Below are 19,846 nucleotides of genomic sequence, written 5' to 3'. Positions count from 1 at the left end.
ATCTTTCCATGTGCTTATTGGACATCTGTACATCTTCTTTAGAGAAGTCTATTTAAATCCACTGTCCATTTTTGAATTGGGTTTTTGTTGTTGTTGAGTTGTAGGAATTCTTTATATATTCTGGGTATTAATCCCTTTTCAAGTTACATGCTTTGCAAATATTTTATCCCATTCTGTGGGGTTGCCTTTTTACTCTGTCAATCATATCCTTTGATACATAAAAGTTTTTTACTTTGATGAAGTCTAGTTGTCTGTTTTTTCTTTGGTTGTTTATACTTTGGTGTCATATCCGAGAAATTGTCACCATATCCAATGTCATGAAGCTTTTCTCCTATGTTTTCTTCTAAGAGGTTTCCAGTTTTCCAGTTTTAGCTCTTTAGGTCTTTGAGCCGTTTTGATTGTGGTCTAAGGTAAGGGTCCAGTCTCATTCTTTTGTGTGTGAATTTTCAGTATTCCCAACACCATTTGCTAAGACTATTTTTTTCCTATTGAATTGTCTTGGCATCTTTGTCAAAAAATCAATTGACCGTAAATATGTATAATGCTTTATTTCTGGACTGTCAGTTCTGTTCCATTGATTCATACATACCCTATATCCATATACTGGCACCACACTCACTGTCTTGTAGCTTTGTAGTCAATTTTGAAATTAAGAAGTGTGAATCCTTTTACTTTGTTCTTTTTCCAAGTTTATTTGGCTCTTCAGAGTTCTTTGAGGTTTCATAAAAATTTTAGAGTGGAATTTTGTTTTTGCCAAAAAAAAAAAAAATCTTTATTTTTTATGTAGGGATTGCATTGAATCTGTAGATTGCTTCGGGAAGTATCCCCATCTCAACAATGTTGTTTTCTGACCTGTAAACTTTTATTTAGGCTTTATTTAACAGTGCTTTCTAATTTTGAGAGTGCTAGTTTTATACTTTTGTTAAATTTGTTTCTAAGTATTCTATTTTTTTGATGCCTTAGTGAATGGAACTATTTTCTTAATTTATTTTCAAGTTGTTCATTGCTAGTGTATGGAAATACAGTGAGTTTTGTAATTGATCTTGTAATCTGACCTTGTTGAACTCTTTTTCTAATAGTTTTCTAATAGATCTGTAGTTCTAATAGTTTTCTTGGTGTGTGTATGGCTTCCTTGATTTTCTAACGACAAGAGCATGTCATCTGCAAATAGAGATAGTTTTACATCTTCCTTTCCCTTCTGGATTTCCTTTTTTACTTGCCTAATTGCTTTGCATTAAACCACTACTACAGTGTTGAATATCAGTAGAAAGAATAGATGTCCTTGTCTTGTTCCTGATTTTAGCTTTTTTTTTTTAAATTATTTATTTATTTATTCATTTTAGAGAGGAGAGGGAGAGACAGATAGAGAGACAGGAGAGACAGAGAGAGAGAGAGAAGGGGGAGGAGCTGGAAGTATCAATTCCCATATGTGCCTTGACCGGGCAAGCCCAGGGTTTTGAACCGGCAACCTCAGCATTTCCAGGTTGACGCTTTATCCACTGCGCCACCACAGGTCAGGCTGTTCCTGATTTTAGGGGGAAGCATGCAGTCTTTATCTATTAAGTAAGCTGTCACCTGTAGATGTTTCATTGATGCTATAGCTGAGATTTCGTAGCAGGTGTTTGTGAGTCTTAAAGTCAAATGTATACCCTCTCTAGATATTAGTGGCGTCAAATTTGTTGAAAACATTAGGTTTAAAATAACAAATGACAAATAATACTTAATGTTTGCATAGAAGTGGAGCTGTTGTTGTGGCTTTATTTTAAGCTGTTGAAGAGTGTCTGGATAGTAGCTTCCCATTCTGCTTTCACAATGAAACTTTTTCATTCTATAATATTAAAAATTTTTCAATGTTTTAATTCCATAAGTGTATCATTTTAAAAAAATTTAAAAAGATGCAGTAAGCCAGGAGACAACAATTTGTAACCTGTTATGTTTTGGTTATATTTAGCATTTATTTATAAATGTATATAATTTGTTAATTTTCGTCATGTGTTTATCAAGTACCAACTTTATGTCGGGTGCACTGAGGGTATATAGTGCTGAATAAAATATTGTCCTTGCCTGGAGACTATCTATAGTTTGGTATGTGAAACAGTCATTAAATAAATAATCATATATTCAATAAATAATTATATACTGCAATTAAGATGAATTCTAGGAAAAAAACCCATAGTTTTCTGTGTGTGCATATCTCCTGGCCGTTTTTATGTCCTAATGTCTCTTGAATATATAAGGTCTACCAGAAAGTTCTGTTCATTTTTGGAATAAAACAAAATACAAATTTTTCTTACCGTCAATAAACTTTATTAAATAATATAATTGCCATTATTATTAATGATTTCTTGCCAGCGTGAGGGTAATTTGTATATCCCATTTTTGAAAAATGTTTTATCTTTTGATGCGAAAAATTGAACCAGTGCTTGTTTGATATCTTCTTCATTTTTGAATTTTTTGCCCTTCAAAAAATTTTGTAAGGACAAAAACAAGTGATAGTGGGAGGGTGCTAAGTCCGGGGAATATCGTGGGTACAACAGACATGCTTCTGTAGCACTTCTTCCTTGTTGAAATTCGTAAAAATTACAGTGGCATAAATGAACTTTATCAGTAGCCATGGGTACGCTATCGCTTCACACATAAAACTAACGTGAATCAACTTTGTTTTAATTTGCTACGTCAGTATGTATACATTAAGTGATAAAAATAGAGAGGCACACATTTGCCAAATAAACATGTGCTTATGGGTCGAAACTTGTGATAGAAACGGACAGAACTTACCGGTAGACCTTATACTTATTTTTTTCCATTGTCACTTTCTAGTCTAGGCTTTCTTCTTCCTGAACCTGGGCTAGATCTCCCTTTATCTACTCTAGTCTTCTTCCAGTCTTTTTTTCAGAATGCTTTTTATCAAAACACAAATTTGATCATGTCACTGCCTTGTTCTTCACTGGTCTTCCATCACTTTTGGGCTGAATCCTTGGTATGACCTCTAAGCCCCTACCTGGGTTGTCCCGCCCCTTCCTGCCTTTCTGTCTTGATTGATCTTACACCATTTCTTCTTTTCCTACTTTAGCCCTGTTGGCATCATGTCAGCACTGCTTCTGTCCAGCAGGCGCCCTTGCACGTTTTGTTCTCATAGTCTGGAGCCTCTCCACCAGCCATTCATTTCATCTAATCAACGTCCACTCATTTATCAGCTCAGCTGTCACTTCCTCAAGGAGCTTTTCCTCACTGGTCCCAGTCTGGGTCAGATTCCTTTTCTATATATTTTTATGGAATCCTATCCATTCTGATTTAAATTATGCATTCAGTGTTCATCTCCCTCACTATACTGCAAGGTCTATGAGAGCAGGAACTGTATCCATATTTAAAATCACCACTGCCTGGCGCAATAAATACTGAGAGAATGAATGAATATAGTTTATATATAGTTATGCTCCAAATATAAATACTGGATATAGAGGAGCCTAGATACTGTATTTCACTCATCAAATCTACACACCACTGATTGAAATATGTATGTACCATTTTTCTGTACCTCTAAGAAAAAAATGCTGCAAATTAAACAATGATAGCTATCAGTTGTTACACAAATCCTGGTTTCAAAGATATAAATGTGAAAAACCATGTCTCTTAGAACCAGTAAAATATAGTAATTTAAAAAAATAAGTAAAATTATATTTAATTTATAATACTTTTCTATTTATTATATTGTAAGATATATCTTTCTATGTTAATAAATATACTATCATTTTATATTTTTTTGTATTTTTCTGAAGCTGGAACGGGGAGGCAGTCAGACAGACTCCCGCATGCGCCCGACCGGGATCCACCCGGTACGCCCACCAGGGGGCGATGCTCTGCCCATCCGGGGTGTCGCTCTGTTGCGACCAGAGCCAGTCTAGCGCCTGAGGCAGAGGCCATGGAGCCATCCCCAGCGCCCAGGCCATCTTTGCTCCAATGGAGCCTTGGCTGCTGGAGGGGAAGAGAGAGACAGAGAGGAAGGAGAGGGGGAGTGGTAGAGAAGCAGATGGGCGCTTCTCCTGTGTGCCCTGGCCAGGAATCGAACCCGGGACTTCCGCACGCCAGGCCAACGTTCTACCACTGAGCCAACCGGTCAGGGCCAATATACTATCATTTTAAATGCATTTTATTTTACAGATTTTATTCTAGATTCTTAAAATATTTTACCTTTTTTATGCAAAAGAAGTTCACATTTAAACTGTTTTTATCCACATTAAAAAATAGTTTTTGCCTGACCAGGCGGTGGCGCAGTGGATAGAGCGTAGGACTGGGATGCAGAGGACCCAGGTTTGAGACCCCGAGCTTGCCAGCTTGAGTGCGGGCTCATCTGGTTTGAGCAAAAGCCCACCAGCTTGAACCCTAGGTCACTGGTTCCAGCAAGGGGTTACTCGGTCTGCTGAAGGCCCGCGGTCAAGGCACATATGAGAAAGCAATGAACAACTAAGGTGTTGCAACGCGCAATGAAAAACTAATGATTGATGCTTCTCATCTCTCTCTGTTCCTATCTGTCTGTCCCTGTCTATCCCTCTTTCTGATTCACTGTCTCTGTAAAAAAAAAAAAAAAGTTTTCTGTTTTGTTAATGCTGTGTTTGTTTTCAGTTATGTAGCTCTTACGGTTTGGAGTAATTCCTGCTGTTGTCTAAAATTGTCTCATGGTAGATAGAATAGATACAGAAAAGTGGTGCATCTTTCAGTCAGTGGTATCGTACATTTGATGAATGAAATACAGTATCTAGTCCTCTATCCAGTATTTATATTTGAAACATAACTATATATAGCCTATATTCATTCATTCTTTCAGGAAGTACTTACAATGCCAGGCAGTGGTGATTTTAAAAATAGATTTGGCCTGGAGGTCATAACTGGCAGACCTGCGCTTTATACTCAAAAAATTGCTGAGGATCCTAAAAAGGTCTATTTATATAGCTTATCTATAAAAATATATAATGAATTAGTATTTGTTCATTATATATAATGATTTTGAGCGGGGCTAGGTCTAAAGTAACATTTATTTCCTTTTAAGTTTCTAATTTTATCTTTTAAGTATAGCCATTCATATATGAAGGTGGGGTGGTAAAAAAAAATTGCCTCCTGTATTGCTCTTAGTAGTAGGAAGAGAAGCAAATTGCCTCTTTTTTTGCTTTCCTGGTTTGGGAGAATTGTGGAAACAACCAGAAGTATTAAATTAGGAAATCCATAAAACAGACATATACAAGTATACATTTCATTAGCCATTAGAGCAGTGATGTCACATGTCACCCTGGAAGTTTTTAATGTACACTTATGAGAAGAGAATGAAGAGGCAAATAAATTCTTAGTATTTTTATGAAAATAGTTTTTATTTCACAGACCCCTTGGAAAGGTTTTGGGGTTGGACTCCAAGAGGTCCCAAGACCACAATTGCGAACTGCTGCTGGCCTAGTTCATCGTAGGCATTCAATAAATGTGGAATGGATGCACACAGTACCTGTCCTCTGCTGATAGAGAAGCTAAATTCAGTGCTTGATTTATGGTATGAGAGAGAAGCTCTGTGACAATTTAGAATAGGGGCAATTGACCAAGAGGGGGAGTAGCCAAGGAAGAAAGAGATTTGTAGAAAATTTTCCTAATCGTTTTAATTTGATAATGTATCAAAAAAAACAAACCAAAAAATCCTTGGTAATTCATGACATAGAGTTGGTTGAAAACCATTCTGTTCTGTCCTAGAAATGTCCTAAAGTTTTCTGAACTTTGTATTAGAAATCTACCAAAAAAGCAGTAGAGATTGATTACACACATTTTCAAAACTGAAGCTTCCTTATAAATTACTAATACAGCGATAAGGAAGCTACTGAACAGATGTTTGGGAATGATCTTGAGTGGGTTAGCTTATATATGTCTTTATAGATAAATTTTATTTGTATTTATCAACGTGTTCATTTCTTTGCAGTAGCTTTCTTTTTTGCTTAGAGCTAATATTTTAGTGTAAGAGTTTTAAATAATTTTCCTTTTCATTCCAAATCAATGTTTTTATGTTTCAGATTCGTTACATTTCACAAACACAAGGTCTGCCGGCTGAATATCTTCTTAGTGCTGGGACAAAAACCACCAGGTTTTTCAATAGAGACCCGAACTTGGGGTACCCGCTGTGGAGGCTCAAGGTCAGTCTCCCTGCTGTACCGCCTGTGCCTGCGCTTCTCACCGCCAGCTTCACACTCAGAGTGTATTCTTCCCTTTTTTCTTTTAAAGATTCCATCATTTCTTTTTTCTTCTGATTGGTTATCAAAGTTTATTCTTGAGGTAGAAGAGGGAAAAGGGCTGGGGGAAGTGTTTGCAGGAGGTAATTATTTTGGTATACCCATTTGATCTTAATTAAAAAACAAAACTTTAAATGCCAGTTCATTTGGCCGAGCTTAGTTTGAATATTTGAATCAGCAGCTAAGAAAGGAATTTGGAGAGGAGTGCTCACCATTCAGTCATATAAAAAACTAAATTAATTTAATGACTTTTTTGGGGGGAAGTCAATAAATATGACAAAACAGCATAATTTTCTTTTTTAAATTAAGAACTTCTGTTTATTAAAACAACATTAAGAAATTTTTAAAAATGCAAGCCACATCTAGATATTCCCCAATATATTGATCATGGAGGATTATCCTAAAGAAAATAACTACAAATCAATGGGAAGGAATCAGGAATCAGACAGCTTTTTACAGAAACTGCAAAACTCTTTAAATAGACCCTTTAAAAATGGCTAATGGATACACGAGACTGCACTAAATATTATTAGACATCTAGGAAATACTAATTAAAATCAATGAGATACTCAGCGAAAAGGCTAAAATGTTTCATAAAATGGCAGTACCCATCAATTTCAAAGATATGAAGGAATTAGAAATCTTTTTTGGCTTGGCCTGTGCTGGCGCAGTGGATAAAGTGTCAACCTGGAACTAGAACATTTAAGTCACAAGTTCGAAATCTGGGCTTGCCTGGTCAAGGCACATATGGGAGTTGATGCTCTCTGCTCCTCCCTCTCCCTCCTTTCTCTCTCCTCTTTCTCCAAAAATGAGTAAATAAAATCTAAAAAAATAAAAAAGCAGCCTTTCTCTGCTGGGGAAATGTATGTAGAACAGCTATGTTGCTTTAAGGCAGGGGTCCCCAAACTTTTTACACAGGGGGCCAGTTCACTGTCCCTCAGACTGTTGGAGGGCCATACTATAAAAAAAAACTATGAACAAATCCCTAAGCACACTGCACATATCTTATTTTAAAGTAAAAAAACAAAACGGGAACAAATACAATATTTAAAATAAAGAACAAGTAAATTTAAATCAACAAACTGACCAGTATTTCAATGGGAACTATGCTCCTCTCACTGACCACCAATGAAAGAGGTGCCCCTTCCAAAAGTGCAGTGGGGGCCGGATAAATGGCCTCAGGGGGCCGCATGCGGCCCGCGGGCCGTAGTTTGGGGACCCCTGCTTTAAGGGAAGAATGGTATTGTCCCCTCTTGTCTGATCTCTTCAGGACTGTGCCACATCATCGTTTGCACATTTATTTTGTCCCTGTTGAAGGGGCTGCATATCAAGGTCACAGCTCTCCACTGCAAGATTTTCTAGTTGTAAATTACCTTCATGCTTGCCATCTCTGGTTGGCAAGGTGACAACACTTTTTCCTTTGTATTCTGGCTTTTAATAGAATAAAATGTGAAAATAATGTAAAAATGGAATTTTTAAAAAAATCTACATTTTTTACAGACACCTGAAGAACATGAATTGGAGACTGGAATCAAATCAAAAGAAGCTCGAAAGTACATTTTTAATTGTTTAGATGACATGGCTCAGGTGCGTATAGCAACTTCCAGAAAGCCAGACACTTCTGTAGCTGTTTATTCAGAGGTACACTTCTGTTGCTTACGTTCAAGGCAGAGTTGATCTGTTATCTTCTGGTATAAGCTTTCATTTCTTACAGAAAAAAATGCATTGATATCCTGCCATGTATTAAAAGAACATTTGAATCCCAACAAAGGATATTTTTATGTATTTCTTCCTTGCATTTGTTAAAATGGTTTGTTGCATGTCAGTATTTTGATATATTATTTATGAAAGTTTTCTTGTCCATTTGCTCTACTAAATACTGATATAGGAGCTAACATTTATTGAGTACTTATTATGTCACAAACTCTGTTTAAACACTTTATACTTATATCATTCAATCTTTTTAACAATAGAAACATCTTTAGGTAATAATAGTCATTTTTGCTTAACTTGTTTGAGAATTTGAATGAACAGAAATTTTTATTTAACTTTATTCTACCAACATATTCCACCAAATTGAAGATTTTAATTAGCATATGCCACCTGTGGAAATGGTTAGACTGTAATAAAAATACACTGCTCACAAAATTTAGGGGACCAGGGAACGTGCAGATACTTAAAACAAGCCTTTTGTACAGTGCATTTTCACCAATGAAATAAAAGTTGGTTTTGCATCTCATTTGCATAATAAAACAACTTTCTTTGACTTGTCGTTTGCTTTTCTGATGTTCCTGTTTAATAAAAAAAATCAAATGCCTTTTTTTTAATCCCTTCATACTCATTTTAAAATATCCCCTAATTTTTGTGAGCAGTGTAATTTCCTCAGGTTTTTCCCTAGAGCACTATATATACAGTTTGGAGAGAAAGCAGATATTTAGTGACAGTGTTAACAGTTAAGTAATGAAGTGTACAATTTCTACATTTTCCTTGGAAGGTGAATATGTCCACAGACTTAGAAGGAACAGACATGTTGGCAGAGAAAGCGGATCGAAGAGAATACATTGATCTGTTAAAAAAAATGCTAACAATTGATGCAGATAAGAGAATTACTCCTCTGAAAACTCTTAACCATCAGTTTGTGACAATGACTCACCTTCTGGATTTCCCACACAGCAATCAGTGAGTATGGCCCGGTGTGGGGCATTTTGTCATGATGCTGCCCTCTGCTGCATCATCATCTCACGGACAGATGGCTAGCACATGAGCAGCAGCTTTGGTGCTTACGTATTTGGCATTGAAAAGTTAGAAAATTAAAAATCAGATATGTATTTTTTTCTCTATGGTTATAAAAACTCAATTTATTTGATCTGAGAATATTCAGAGTGGGGGGATATGTTGATTTGTACTCATATTAAGTATTTTCTATCTGTTTAAATCTCAGTTCATTTCAGTGAGTCTTTCAATCTCTTTTTTCAGTGTGAAGTCTTGTTTTCAGAACATGGAGATCTGCAAGCGGAGGGTTCACATGTATGATACAGTGAGCCAGATCAAGAGCCCCTTCACTACGCATGTTGCCCCAAATACAAGCACAAATCTAACCATGAGCTTCAGCAACCAGCTTAATACAGTGCACAATCAGGTATTCCGTAAATGATTTTGGAAACTCAGACTTAAGTGGGATAGAAACTAGTAAGAATACAGGGTGAGGTAAAGAAAGCAGTCTTGGTTTTGGTGGTCTTGTTGCTTAAGAATTTTCTACTTGGCAAAAGTGATGCTAGACAGGGCAGACTGATAATACCTACCTGTCATGTGCTGACCAGAATTAAATACAGTGGCCTAGTCCAGGCCAGCAGCCTAAGCATTGTCAAATACATGGAGCCTGGCAATTACACTACTTACTGCTGGTAGTTCTGCTGACCTTTGCCAAGTGACTCCGGTCAAAGGATTTACGTGTATTGAAGGGTGTTTCGAATACTTTTTTTTATATGCTGTACATTAGATTCCCAGAACTTACTCATGTAATGAGTGGAAGTTTGTGCGCTTCAGCCACCCTCACCTCTTCTCCTTTCCCTCCCCCGAGCACCCACCAGTCTACTTTCTGTTTCTGGGAGTTTGATTGGGTATTTACAATAATTAATTTTAAGAGTGGTTTTACATTTGTTTGCTAAACCACTATGTTATTGTTTCTGAAGCTGTAAACTTCCTGAGTTCTTACCTAGGTCTGCTTTGTAAGTGAGATTTGGTGGGATCTCACATCTAGCCACTTTTTACACAGAAGGAAGAAATAGGGGTTTGTACAGCCACACCAATACAGGATAATTTTTTATTGTTTTCTTGTTCAACCTTATAATACACCTTAAATTTAGAGACTGGGAAAATGTCTTAAGCAGAGATTTATTTCAAATACAGCATTGCATTTTAAAACTTTGTTCTAAGTGTTTCTGGATAGGTTCTGTGTATATGAAGATGTTTGTTATCTCTAGACCAGTATACAACCATAACCCTTTTGTTTGTAGGCCAGTGTTTTAGCTTCCAGTTCTACTGCCGCAGCTGCTACCCTTTCTCTGGCAAACTCAGATGTCTCCCTGCTGAACTACCAGTCGGCTTTGTACCCGTCATCTGCTGCACCAGTGCCTGGAGTGGCCCAGCAGGGCGTGTCCTTGCAGCCTGGAACCACCCAGATTTGCACTCAGACAGATCCGTTCCAACAAACATTTATAGTGTGTCCACCCGCTTTTCAAAGTAAGTGGGGAAACTCCTGTACCGCATGGTATTATGTCAGACCTGCCTGCCTAAGCAGATCCTTATTAGTTTTGCTCTTTGACAAGTTTAAACTCTGTCTCTGATTATGAAGATAACTGAAATTAACAAAGTAGATTTACAGCACCTTATTTTTAACTTGACACATTGTAGCAGTTCAGTGAAAGTTTCCTTATTTGAACTGCCTGATTTCGGTTTTCTTGCCCATGGATACCATTTATCAATGTCATATATCTTGTATAACCCTGTATCTCAATATGCAGAATGTATAATCTAGAAGAAATTTGTTATAAACAGAGTTGCTGTATATTGAGTCTTATTTCCTATATCATCCCATTATGAAATGAAATTATAGTGTTCCAAATAAAAGGTAATTTCATTATAAAGTATAAAAACCATGTACAAAATGTGGAAACCTCTTAAGTTACATTTAGAAATAAAGATTATTATTTATTGCACTGAAAAACTCTACTTCTACAAGCTGAGGCACTTTTGTGGGGAAGGCATATGGATTTATTGCTTCCGCTTACGAATCTTTGTCCCTACAAACTGCTATCTGCAGAGGAACAGAGCAGCTGAAGGTGGCTCTGACCCCACGTGTTACAATACGAATTATAATTTTCACAATCATAAAATTCCCATCCTTTCTCATTTCCCATTATTCTATAATTTAGTGTGTTCAGTTCCCTTTTCTTTTCCCCTGAAATATGGGAAATGTTTGCTTATTGATCTGGTGAGCCATTTAAAAAAAAGATTGAGTTTTTTTAAGGATATTTTGTGACGACACACACTTGTGACTTTCCTGTTAGAAAGTCAGTGTCGGTTCCCTGGTGGGAATAAATCAGGGTTCAGGCTTCTCATAGCACTTTCCATAGAAGTAGATAGCATTTTTACCTTTTTACTTCAGTTACATATTGACTGTGCCTTTTGTTTGTTTGGTTTCTGACAGAGTTGGAGCAAGCAGAAGGAAAGGAGGGGCTAGGGGAGACTGAGAGACCCCCGGGAGTGCAGGAGAGCAGTAGTGATGTAAACCGGGGAGAGCCCGCAGAGAAAGCGGAGGAGCAGATGCCAAACCCGTAAATCCAAACTTAGTCTAACTTACCGAGTGCTTTACTGCGTCTGCTTCTTGATAGTGACTCTGTCCTTTGGGTCCTTGTATGTTGGGTGATTCTACTACTGAACTTAGCAAGTAGCCACCTCCCCACCCCCTCACCTTTTCCAGAGTAAGTTTCATTGGAACAGTTTGGGACTCCCAAGTTCTTTGCTTCTTCTCAGAGGTATTTCAGAGATGCGATGTAAGAACTTTTTAGCCTTTAACAACAAAATGTAAGCTGAAGGGGACCAGGGCTAAAGCAGTATAACCCCTTTTGCTGTAATTAGATAAGTATAAGCTTTGGAAAATGCCTGTTTAGGAAGTCTTAAATCACCTGAGGAGCTAGGTAGAACAAATTTTAAAATCTCCAAATGAAAGGGAGTTTTTACATGAAGGTAATGGTGAAAGCTGATGTGTATTATTACATGCCAGCAGTGTTCTATGCTTTTACAGCTACTAATTCATCCTCACAGACGACCCTAGGAAGTGGGTAGTGTCATTATGCTCAGTTTATAGATGTGAACATTAATCAAGACCTCCTCATCTGCCCAATTCTTTCTCACTAGTTAGTACTAGAACCACAGTTTGAAGCCTGGTAGAAGGGTTCATAGCTTAGGTATTTTGGAGTATTATTCTGTGTGACCTCTCAGCATTCAAACTCCTGTAGCTGTAAAGAGTGGCCAGTTGGTTCGCCAGCAGAGCCACATGCTGGTTGCTGCCCAGCAGGCGTGCTTGTCTTTCCCCATCTGCTCTTTTACAGAATGCCTAAACTTGGAGGAGCAATAGACCCCCAGAAATTAGACAGTTTTACTTTTTTTGTCAAGTTTCCATTTTTTTTTTAATTTAAAAGACTGTCTTCGACAAAAACAAAAAATAAAATTTTAATCCTTCTTAGTTCAGGGAAGAACCTTCCAAAAGTGGTGTTGCCTTTTGTTAATTTCTGTTTCCATTTGCAGCAGCCTGAAACTAGCGTGGCTGCTGTGGCTTAGCCTAAATTACTGCAGTAATACTTCCAGTCACATTTGTAGGTCAGTTCTGTAAATACCACTTTCGGTACTATTCTAGGTGGCTAAAATAATACACGTTTTGCTCAGTGGAAACTATTGTTCTGCAGTTTTGTCCCGATGTACTTCATCATCCTGGGACACATTGATGAGCTTCTATAGTGAATGTGTCCTCGTGAGTGTTGCCTCCTTCCTTTCACTAATTTGTAGGAGGCTATTACAATAGCGCTGTTTTGTAGTTGGCCGTGTGTGTCTTGGGAATATAGGCAAGAATTTTAATGTTGCTCAGCTTTTTTACTAGATAGCATTGCCTTAGGAAGAATGACTAGTAAATTTTGAATTCTGTATATCTGGATTTGTTACCTTTTATTTTTATATATAAGCAGCACTTTAAAAAAATTTAATTATGATTTTATCTCTCTTAGTTGGTACATTGTGTTTATGTTTTCTTCTATGACAGTTTGTTACTAAATTACTTGTAGATCACTGGAAGGAAAACTTGAAAGACAGCTTGCTATAAACAATAGTATTGGTGTCTATGAGTTATGCCCATTTGATACCTCCATAGTAATAGTGAGAGAAATTAGTTGGTGAACTTGAAGAAAATATCACCGATGGAGTATCTTATTAAAATACTGGTATTCCATGCAAAACTGAAGGCATTAATGAGTTTGAGGCCTAATAGAAACTTAAATTCTCTGTGTAGACAGGTTTCAGAGGGTAGGTATAAAAGAGAGTTGTGAAGGTTCTCTTGATTCTTGGCAAAGGGAGAGCTATCATGAGCCCCTCTTTCCCCCAGAATGAGATACTCCTATTTGTAGGAAACATTTATTCAGCATGGTGCCCAGAGCAAAAGAATAAAAGATAAATGAGACATGGCCACTGTTTTAAAGGCTGCACGAAGTTCCTGATTTTCCTAGCTGTCCAGGCTGCAAGAGAGCCTTATTGGAAATCTATCAGTGACAAGAGTAGATATCTAAAATAAGTAGAAAAATGTATTTTTGTAAACCAACTTGTTTACTTAAAAAATATGTTTATCCTAAGAAAACTTAGTTCACATATTTGTTAAAGAAAACACATTTGATTAACTTGCGAACTAGGTGGTACTTTTTAGAAGCGGGTAAAACATCCCCATAAACTATTCTAAACAAAAGGGTCAGTTACTTGATAAATTATTGAGCTTTTTATAATATTTTCTTACCTAATTTAACCCAAAGTTATAGTTATATTTAAGTCTTTTTTAAATAGATTACATTAAAAAACCCCACTTACTTCCCTTCTAGTGGATTAAAAGTTGGATGTATTTTACTAAGTGAATATTTGTTTATTTTTGCCTATTCTGTTGGTTAATGGGAATGGGTTGGGTGTTGTATTTTAAGGATATACTCTTGTTTCTCTTCATATATCGTATAAATCTTTCGCCTTTTAAGTATTATAGGATAAAAAATTCAGAATTCCCTTAAATTAGCCCTCCTGTATCAGACATCTTTACATTAATCCTACCTAAAGGGACCACATTTTCTCAACTCCCAAAACTTCTGTGAAGCTACTTTGTCTTAGGTATCTAGAACTAAAACCTAAGCAATAGATTATTTGAACAGAAAAGCTAATAACAAATGCTCCCCCACAAACAAACAAACAAACAAATGCACGATACTCCCAGACCTAGCGAAGCAGCTTAACTGTGACGTTGTCTGCAGCTGGACTACAAGCAACAGCGAAGCACTCTGGATTCCCTGTGAGGATGGATAACGCTGTGCCCATCGTGCCCCAGGCGCCCGCCGCCCAGCCACTGCAGATCCAGTCGGGGGTTCTCACGCAGGTAAAACCAGCGCCACCGGGGTCCTCAGTGTCGCTTACGCGCTGTTGGGAGTCAGATATTTTGTCTTAGAAAATGGTATTTGCTTTGAGTGTAAGAGCTTTCTTGGTCATGATTCAGTGGACTTACAGTAGAACATCTGTAATAGAATGATGTACTCTTTCCAGCTCTGCCAGTGTCTTAAATTGTAGGGACAAGTAGCCAGACTTTGGGAAGTTGTCTTTTAAGTGAATTTACTCTAATTTTGTGAGATGAAGTTAATGGTCTCCATTGGCACTTTTAGAGGTATAGGACACATGTAACAACAGTTTGATTCTAAAAATAAAAGATTCCCCCTTTTGTCCCTTAGTGTCCCCTTTCAGAATTTCATCATGTTTGAGAGGCTGGGTCATATCAAGGTGCCTCTGTAGTCCTTGCATTTAACTGGCCCGTAAAAAGCTTTGAATATACCTGCCATGGAACATATGACTAAGAAAGTCAAGAAAATAATAAAATATTGACACAAGCAACAAATACTACACTTTCCATTCTTTGTGTAAATGTTTATGGCCCATGACACATGGGAAATTTCAAACCCCAGACCTCTAATTTTTGAGTTGGAATTCTTACTACATGCCTTTGTGAACTGAGTTTTGTAGAACTGGCCCTCTGAATCTGGCCCAAGAAGGATTCCTATACTTTTTAGCTTTAGGCCATGCCATTGACATTGGAACTAGTGGCCAGTGCCATGCGGAGTTGAAGGGAAAGGTTGTGTTTAGTACGTGCATATGAGGTGCTGGGAGTTCCTGGGCATTGTTGGTTATGACCTGGGGGGAATGAGAACCCTCTGAGTCCTGATAACCTGCCTCCGTGTGTGTGTCACTCACCTGCCTGATCTACGTTTCAGGGAAGCTGTACACCACTAATGGTAGCAACTCTCCACCCTCAAGTAGCCACCATCACGCCGCAGTACGCGGTGCCCTTTACCCTGAGCTGCGCAGCCGGCCGGCCGGCGCTGGTTGAACAGACCGCTGCTGTACTGGTAATTCCCTCACTTGATTGTGTTACTAACAGAGTTCTTTTGGTTTCTTTCTTTTTTTGTTTTTTCCTGTTTGTTTGTGTTCTGTTTTCTTCTGGTTTTCTCATGTTTCAAAAAACTATTTTCAACTTAGTTTTTGCAGAGGGCATGGAAGCATGTGCCATGTTGTGGCTGTGTTCTTGCTACATCTTCAGTGTCTCGCTGTTTCCTCCCCAACACCGCGGCGGCACATTTGACTGATGTTCAGTGGGGCTCTCTCTGTGCAAGCCGGGTCCCTTGACTCTTCGTTGCCAGCCTACTGTGATAAAAGCCCTTGATGTAGTCTCAGATGGTTTCAACACTGGATCTGTTTTCTGCCCTTTTACCCTCTGATCCTTGAGAATGAAAGAAACGGCCTCTGGTCTGGCTCTGCTGCAGACACTGAGTGGCCCAAGTTTCAACTCCTTGGCAAGTTAGCTGCCTTCTTTATTTCCTGTTTTAAGCTTTAAACCTTTTGTGATGTAGAAATATTTAAGATGCTCTTGTTTCTCCATCAGTTGATTTTAACGTTTTTATCTGTGAATACTTGACGATAACTCTATTTGCCACTCATGATCAAGTGGCCACTTGTATCTTCCATTTAAAGATGTTCTCTTTAGATAGTATTTGTTGATTGAAATTAAAGGTGAACTCATTTTTAGCAGTTTATGAAGAAATTGTTTTACAAATAGGTATTTATCCAAAGGTGAAAATATGCATGAAAAATTGTAAGCAAAAACAATATTTGTTACTAAAAATTCTGGGGCAAAGTTATTAAATACAGCAGGCAATGTAGTACTGGGCTTAGAGATAGAAAAACAAAGCAGCAGGACTGTGAGATGTGTTTCAGGGTTTCTAACTTGAAGAGTGATTTTTGGATGTGTTTGGTTTAGTTGGGGGAGTTAGAATTGTTTAGTGGACATCCAGCATTTTATTATTTGAAATTTAAAATTAGGCAAGCACTTAAAAACTTAACTCAGACTATTGAGTCTTGACTGTCCTACGTCCTTCAAAGAGGCTTTCCATTTCTTTGTTGTTTCTCAAGGACTTGTGAGTGAAAACACTTCCAGAAACATATTTTGGTTGTTGGAATTTGTTTGGTTTTCAGTTTGGTTTCAGTCTTTATCACCTCCAGATTAATGATACTGTAAGCATAAAACCCGAGTGCAAGGAAGTCAAATAGATTTCCAACTCAGTTGATCCAAGCCGCTGGGCTTGATTGCTCACCTATGGTTTGAGGTTGGGAATGTTAGTTAACACTCCTCCTGTGCTGCTTCCCCTAAGTTTGCACTAGCCATTTGCTAAGCTTTGCATATTTTTGTTTTTCCTCTGTCAAAACAGTTTCGTCGCTTGGAACGCCAGATATCTGCTTCGCATTGGAATGTTATTTTTTGCTCTGTATTAAACTACATGCTTTGTCTTGTGCAGGTGTTGGCTTATGGAAAGACGCATGGTGTGACTTAACATATACTTCTTTTACTTTTTTGTTTTGTTTTGTTTTATTTTAAACTCTGCATTTGGTAGCAGACATGTTTGCCGTTTCTCTGCCTTCAAGGCTTCTTGTTTGGACCCAGTATTTGTAACAAGTGGATCTGTTACTTGCAGAAATATTTTTAAAACAGTGTCTGATGGCCTTGCAGTTTGAAATTCAAGAAACAGAACCATATGTACCCAAGCACTGTAGGTGATTGTACTGTAGACTTCAAGTTTAAAAAGGAAACTTTCAAATCTGTTCATGTTTTTTTAGAAAATGCCAGAATTTCTGTAAGAAGTACAGAAATATATTTGTTGCCGTCCATTGCAAGTGACATGGCTTGTGAAAAACTAGAAGTGATGTGATGTGTTTTCTTATAGTGATTAGTTTTATCGTAAAATCTATTTCTACAAACGATACATAAAACAATATGTTTTAGGTAACTATTAAAAACAAAGTGCAGTGCTCTCTGTACCATATTCTTAAATATTTGACTTATTATAAAGTACTATTAAGTGGCTATAAAGGATGAAGTTAGCTTTCTCTTGCTGGCACAAAGCTTGTTTGCCAAAGGATTTTGGCCTTCAGTCATCCACATCTGGCTCTATTTTCCAAGTACTGCCCTTTTAAAAAGGAACAATTCTCCCCTTTGTCTTAGGAGCTGAATTGACCTGATGTCTTATCTGATTGATGCTCAAAATTTAAATTCCTAGTTTTAACCTCAAGGGTGCTGTCTTAACTCTTTCTAGGGAATTTTTTTTTTTTTTTTTTTTTTTTGGTGACAGAGAGAGACAGTCAGGAAGGGAGAGAAGTGAGAAGCATCAATCCTTTGTTGCAGCACCTTAGTTGTTCATTGATTGCTTTCTCATATGTGCCTTGACCGGGGAGCTACAGCAGACCGAGTGACCCCTTGCCCAAGCCAGCAACCTTGGGCTCAAGCTGGTGAGCCTTGCTCAAACCAGAATAGTTTGTGCTCAAGCTGGCGACCTTGGGGTTTTGAACCTGGGTCCTCTGCATCCCAGTCCGACCCTCTGTCCACTGTGCCACCACCTGGTCAGGCTCTAGCAAAATTCTTTAAATCTTTGCAAAAATGACACTCCAGCATTTAACCAGAGCTTACCACTGAACAGTCAGATTCCTCTGCTCTGTAGTATAACAGGATCTCTTAGCCACAGGGACCTCTTCTTCAGTACCCTCGTGGTCAGTTGTGGAGGTGGCTTAACACCCCTGCGGTCAGGTGTGGAGGGGCCAAGAGAAAGCAGGTGTTCTGTCTCCCTGATCGTAAGACTTGTAACCTTGAGCCCGTCCGACCTTTCTTTTTTAATCTCTGCAAGTTAACAATCTACAAGCATCTTCTCTTAAGATGTGAATTTTTCTTTCATCTCAAAAACAGAAGTAAAGCCAAGAGTTGAGTCAAGTCTGGATCTTTCTCTGTGTGTTTCCTTACAGCAGGCTTGGCCTGGAGGGACCCAGCAAATTCTCCTGCCTTCGACTTGGCAACAGTTGCCGGGGGTAGCTCTGCACAACTCTGTCCAGCCCACCGCGGTGATTCCAGAGGCCATGGGCAGCGGCCAGCAGCTCACAGACTGGAGGCGAGTGCTGAGGGCTCCTCTCTGGGAGATTTGCGAGGGCAGCTGCCTTGGGGTGGGGCACGTGGTGATTTGGTGAGACTGGGGAGAAACTAAAGGAAAGGAGAGATTTATTTCTGTCCGCAATCTTTAAAGAAAAGGACCCATACTGGGCTAGGAGGTGGAGTTCTAGTCAGACTTTGAATGCAGGAAAATAATAGGTTCTAAGCTCAGGAATTTTTACTTTGGATTATAAGAAAGTCTTACGCAGTTAGAAACCATACAGTGAACAGCTAAAGCCTTGTCACCCACATGTTATGTAACAAATCAAATGCAGCTCTCTTGGGTTGTCTGAATTGCTGTTATTAGCTACTTGGCCCTGCTTTGCCAGCGTTCTAGGCACTCACTCCCGCCTCTCCCCATGGCTACAGGAACGCCCACTCGCACGGCAGCCAGTACAGCACAGTCATGCAGCCGCCGTCCCTGCTCACCAGCCACGTGACACTGGCCACTGCCCAGCCCCTGAATGTTGGTGTTGCCCACGTTGTCAGACAACAGCAGTCCAGTTCCCTGCCTTCAAAGAAGAATAAGCAGTCTGCTGCAGTCTCTTCTAAGTAAGTCTCGTTAGAACTGAGGGGTAGAGCTAGGCCAGATCGAGAGCGCTGTCCCCGGCCCGGCATTGAGAGTGCGGTAGGGACACTTTGGTATGAGGCAGCAGGTGGCCGCCAAGCTGAGGAGGAGCCACCCCTTCATCTGGGCATGCACTCCAGGTGCGTCCTGGCTGTGCTGGTCCTCTCTCTCTGCTGCCCCTTTGAACTCCTGGCCCTCTTTATCCTCAAAAGTTTTTATTTTTCTGCCCACTTTACAGAGTGAAAGTCAATAGTAGGGTGAAGGGCATACAAAAATTAGATTTATGTTGTATTTTAGTGTTCTTATCCCTGGAAACCATGGCTAGAGTGGTTAATTTTTTATTGGAACTTTTATAATTAAGTATATTGGCTTAATGACGAGGTAAAAAGAAATCAGAGAGCCAAGTGGAGAGAGTTTGGGGGAAAAGATGTACAGTGTGTCCATAGAGTCATGGTACACTTTTGACCGGTCACAGGAAAGCAACAAAAGACGATAGAAATGTGAAATCTGCACCAAATAAAAGGAAAACTCTCTCAGTTTCATACCTATTCAGTGCAGTTCAATGTGGGCTCATACACAGATTTTTTTTTTTTTTTTTTTTGTATTTTTCTGAAGCTGGAAATGGGGAGAGACAGACAGACTCCCACATGTGCCCAACCGGGATCCACCCGGCACGCCCACCAGGGGCCACGCTCTGCCCAC

General features: G+C 38.7%; 1 protein-coding gene across 2 annotated transcripts in view; it reads left to right on the top strand.

The window, feature by feature from the left end:
* Positions 1-19,846, top strand: part of HIPK1 (homeodomain interacting protein kinase 1) — a 55,943-nt gene that overhangs the window by 25,488 nt on the left and 10,609 nt on the right. The window contains exons 4-12 of one of the 2 annotated variants that reach the window (XM_066247362.1): positions 6,045-6,164; positions 7,761-7,847; positions 8,755-8,939; positions 9,237-9,399; positions 10,277-10,502; positions 14,318-14,439; positions 15,323-15,457; positions 18,399-18,538; positions 18,946-19,128. In XM_066247362.1, coding sequence (XP_066103459.1) covers positions 6,045-6,164; positions 7,761-7,847; positions 8,755-8,939; positions 9,237-9,399; positions 10,277-10,502; positions 14,318-14,439; positions 15,323-15,457; positions 18,399-18,538; positions 18,946-19,128 — 1,361 coding nt within the window. Of the gene's footprint in view, positions 1-6,044; positions 6,165-7,760; positions 7,848-8,754; positions 8,940-9,236; positions 9,400-10,276; positions 10,503-14,317; positions 14,440-15,322; positions 15,458-18,395; positions 18,539-18,945; positions 19,129-19,846 lie in introns of both variants that reach the window. The other variant, XM_066247361.1, reaches the window with a different exon arrangement.

The sequence above is a fragment of the Saccopteryx bilineata genome, chromosome 11 (genome assembly GCF_036850765.1).
Source record: "Saccopteryx bilineata isolate mSacBil1 chromosome 11, mSacBil1_pri_phased_curated, whole genome shotgun sequence".
Lineage (NCBI taxonomy): Eukaryota > Metazoa > Chordata > Mammalia > Chiroptera > Emballonuridae > Saccopteryx > Saccopteryx bilineata.
Note: the sequence above shows the minus strand (reverse complement) of the source record. Positions and strands in the feature narration are given on the sequence as shown.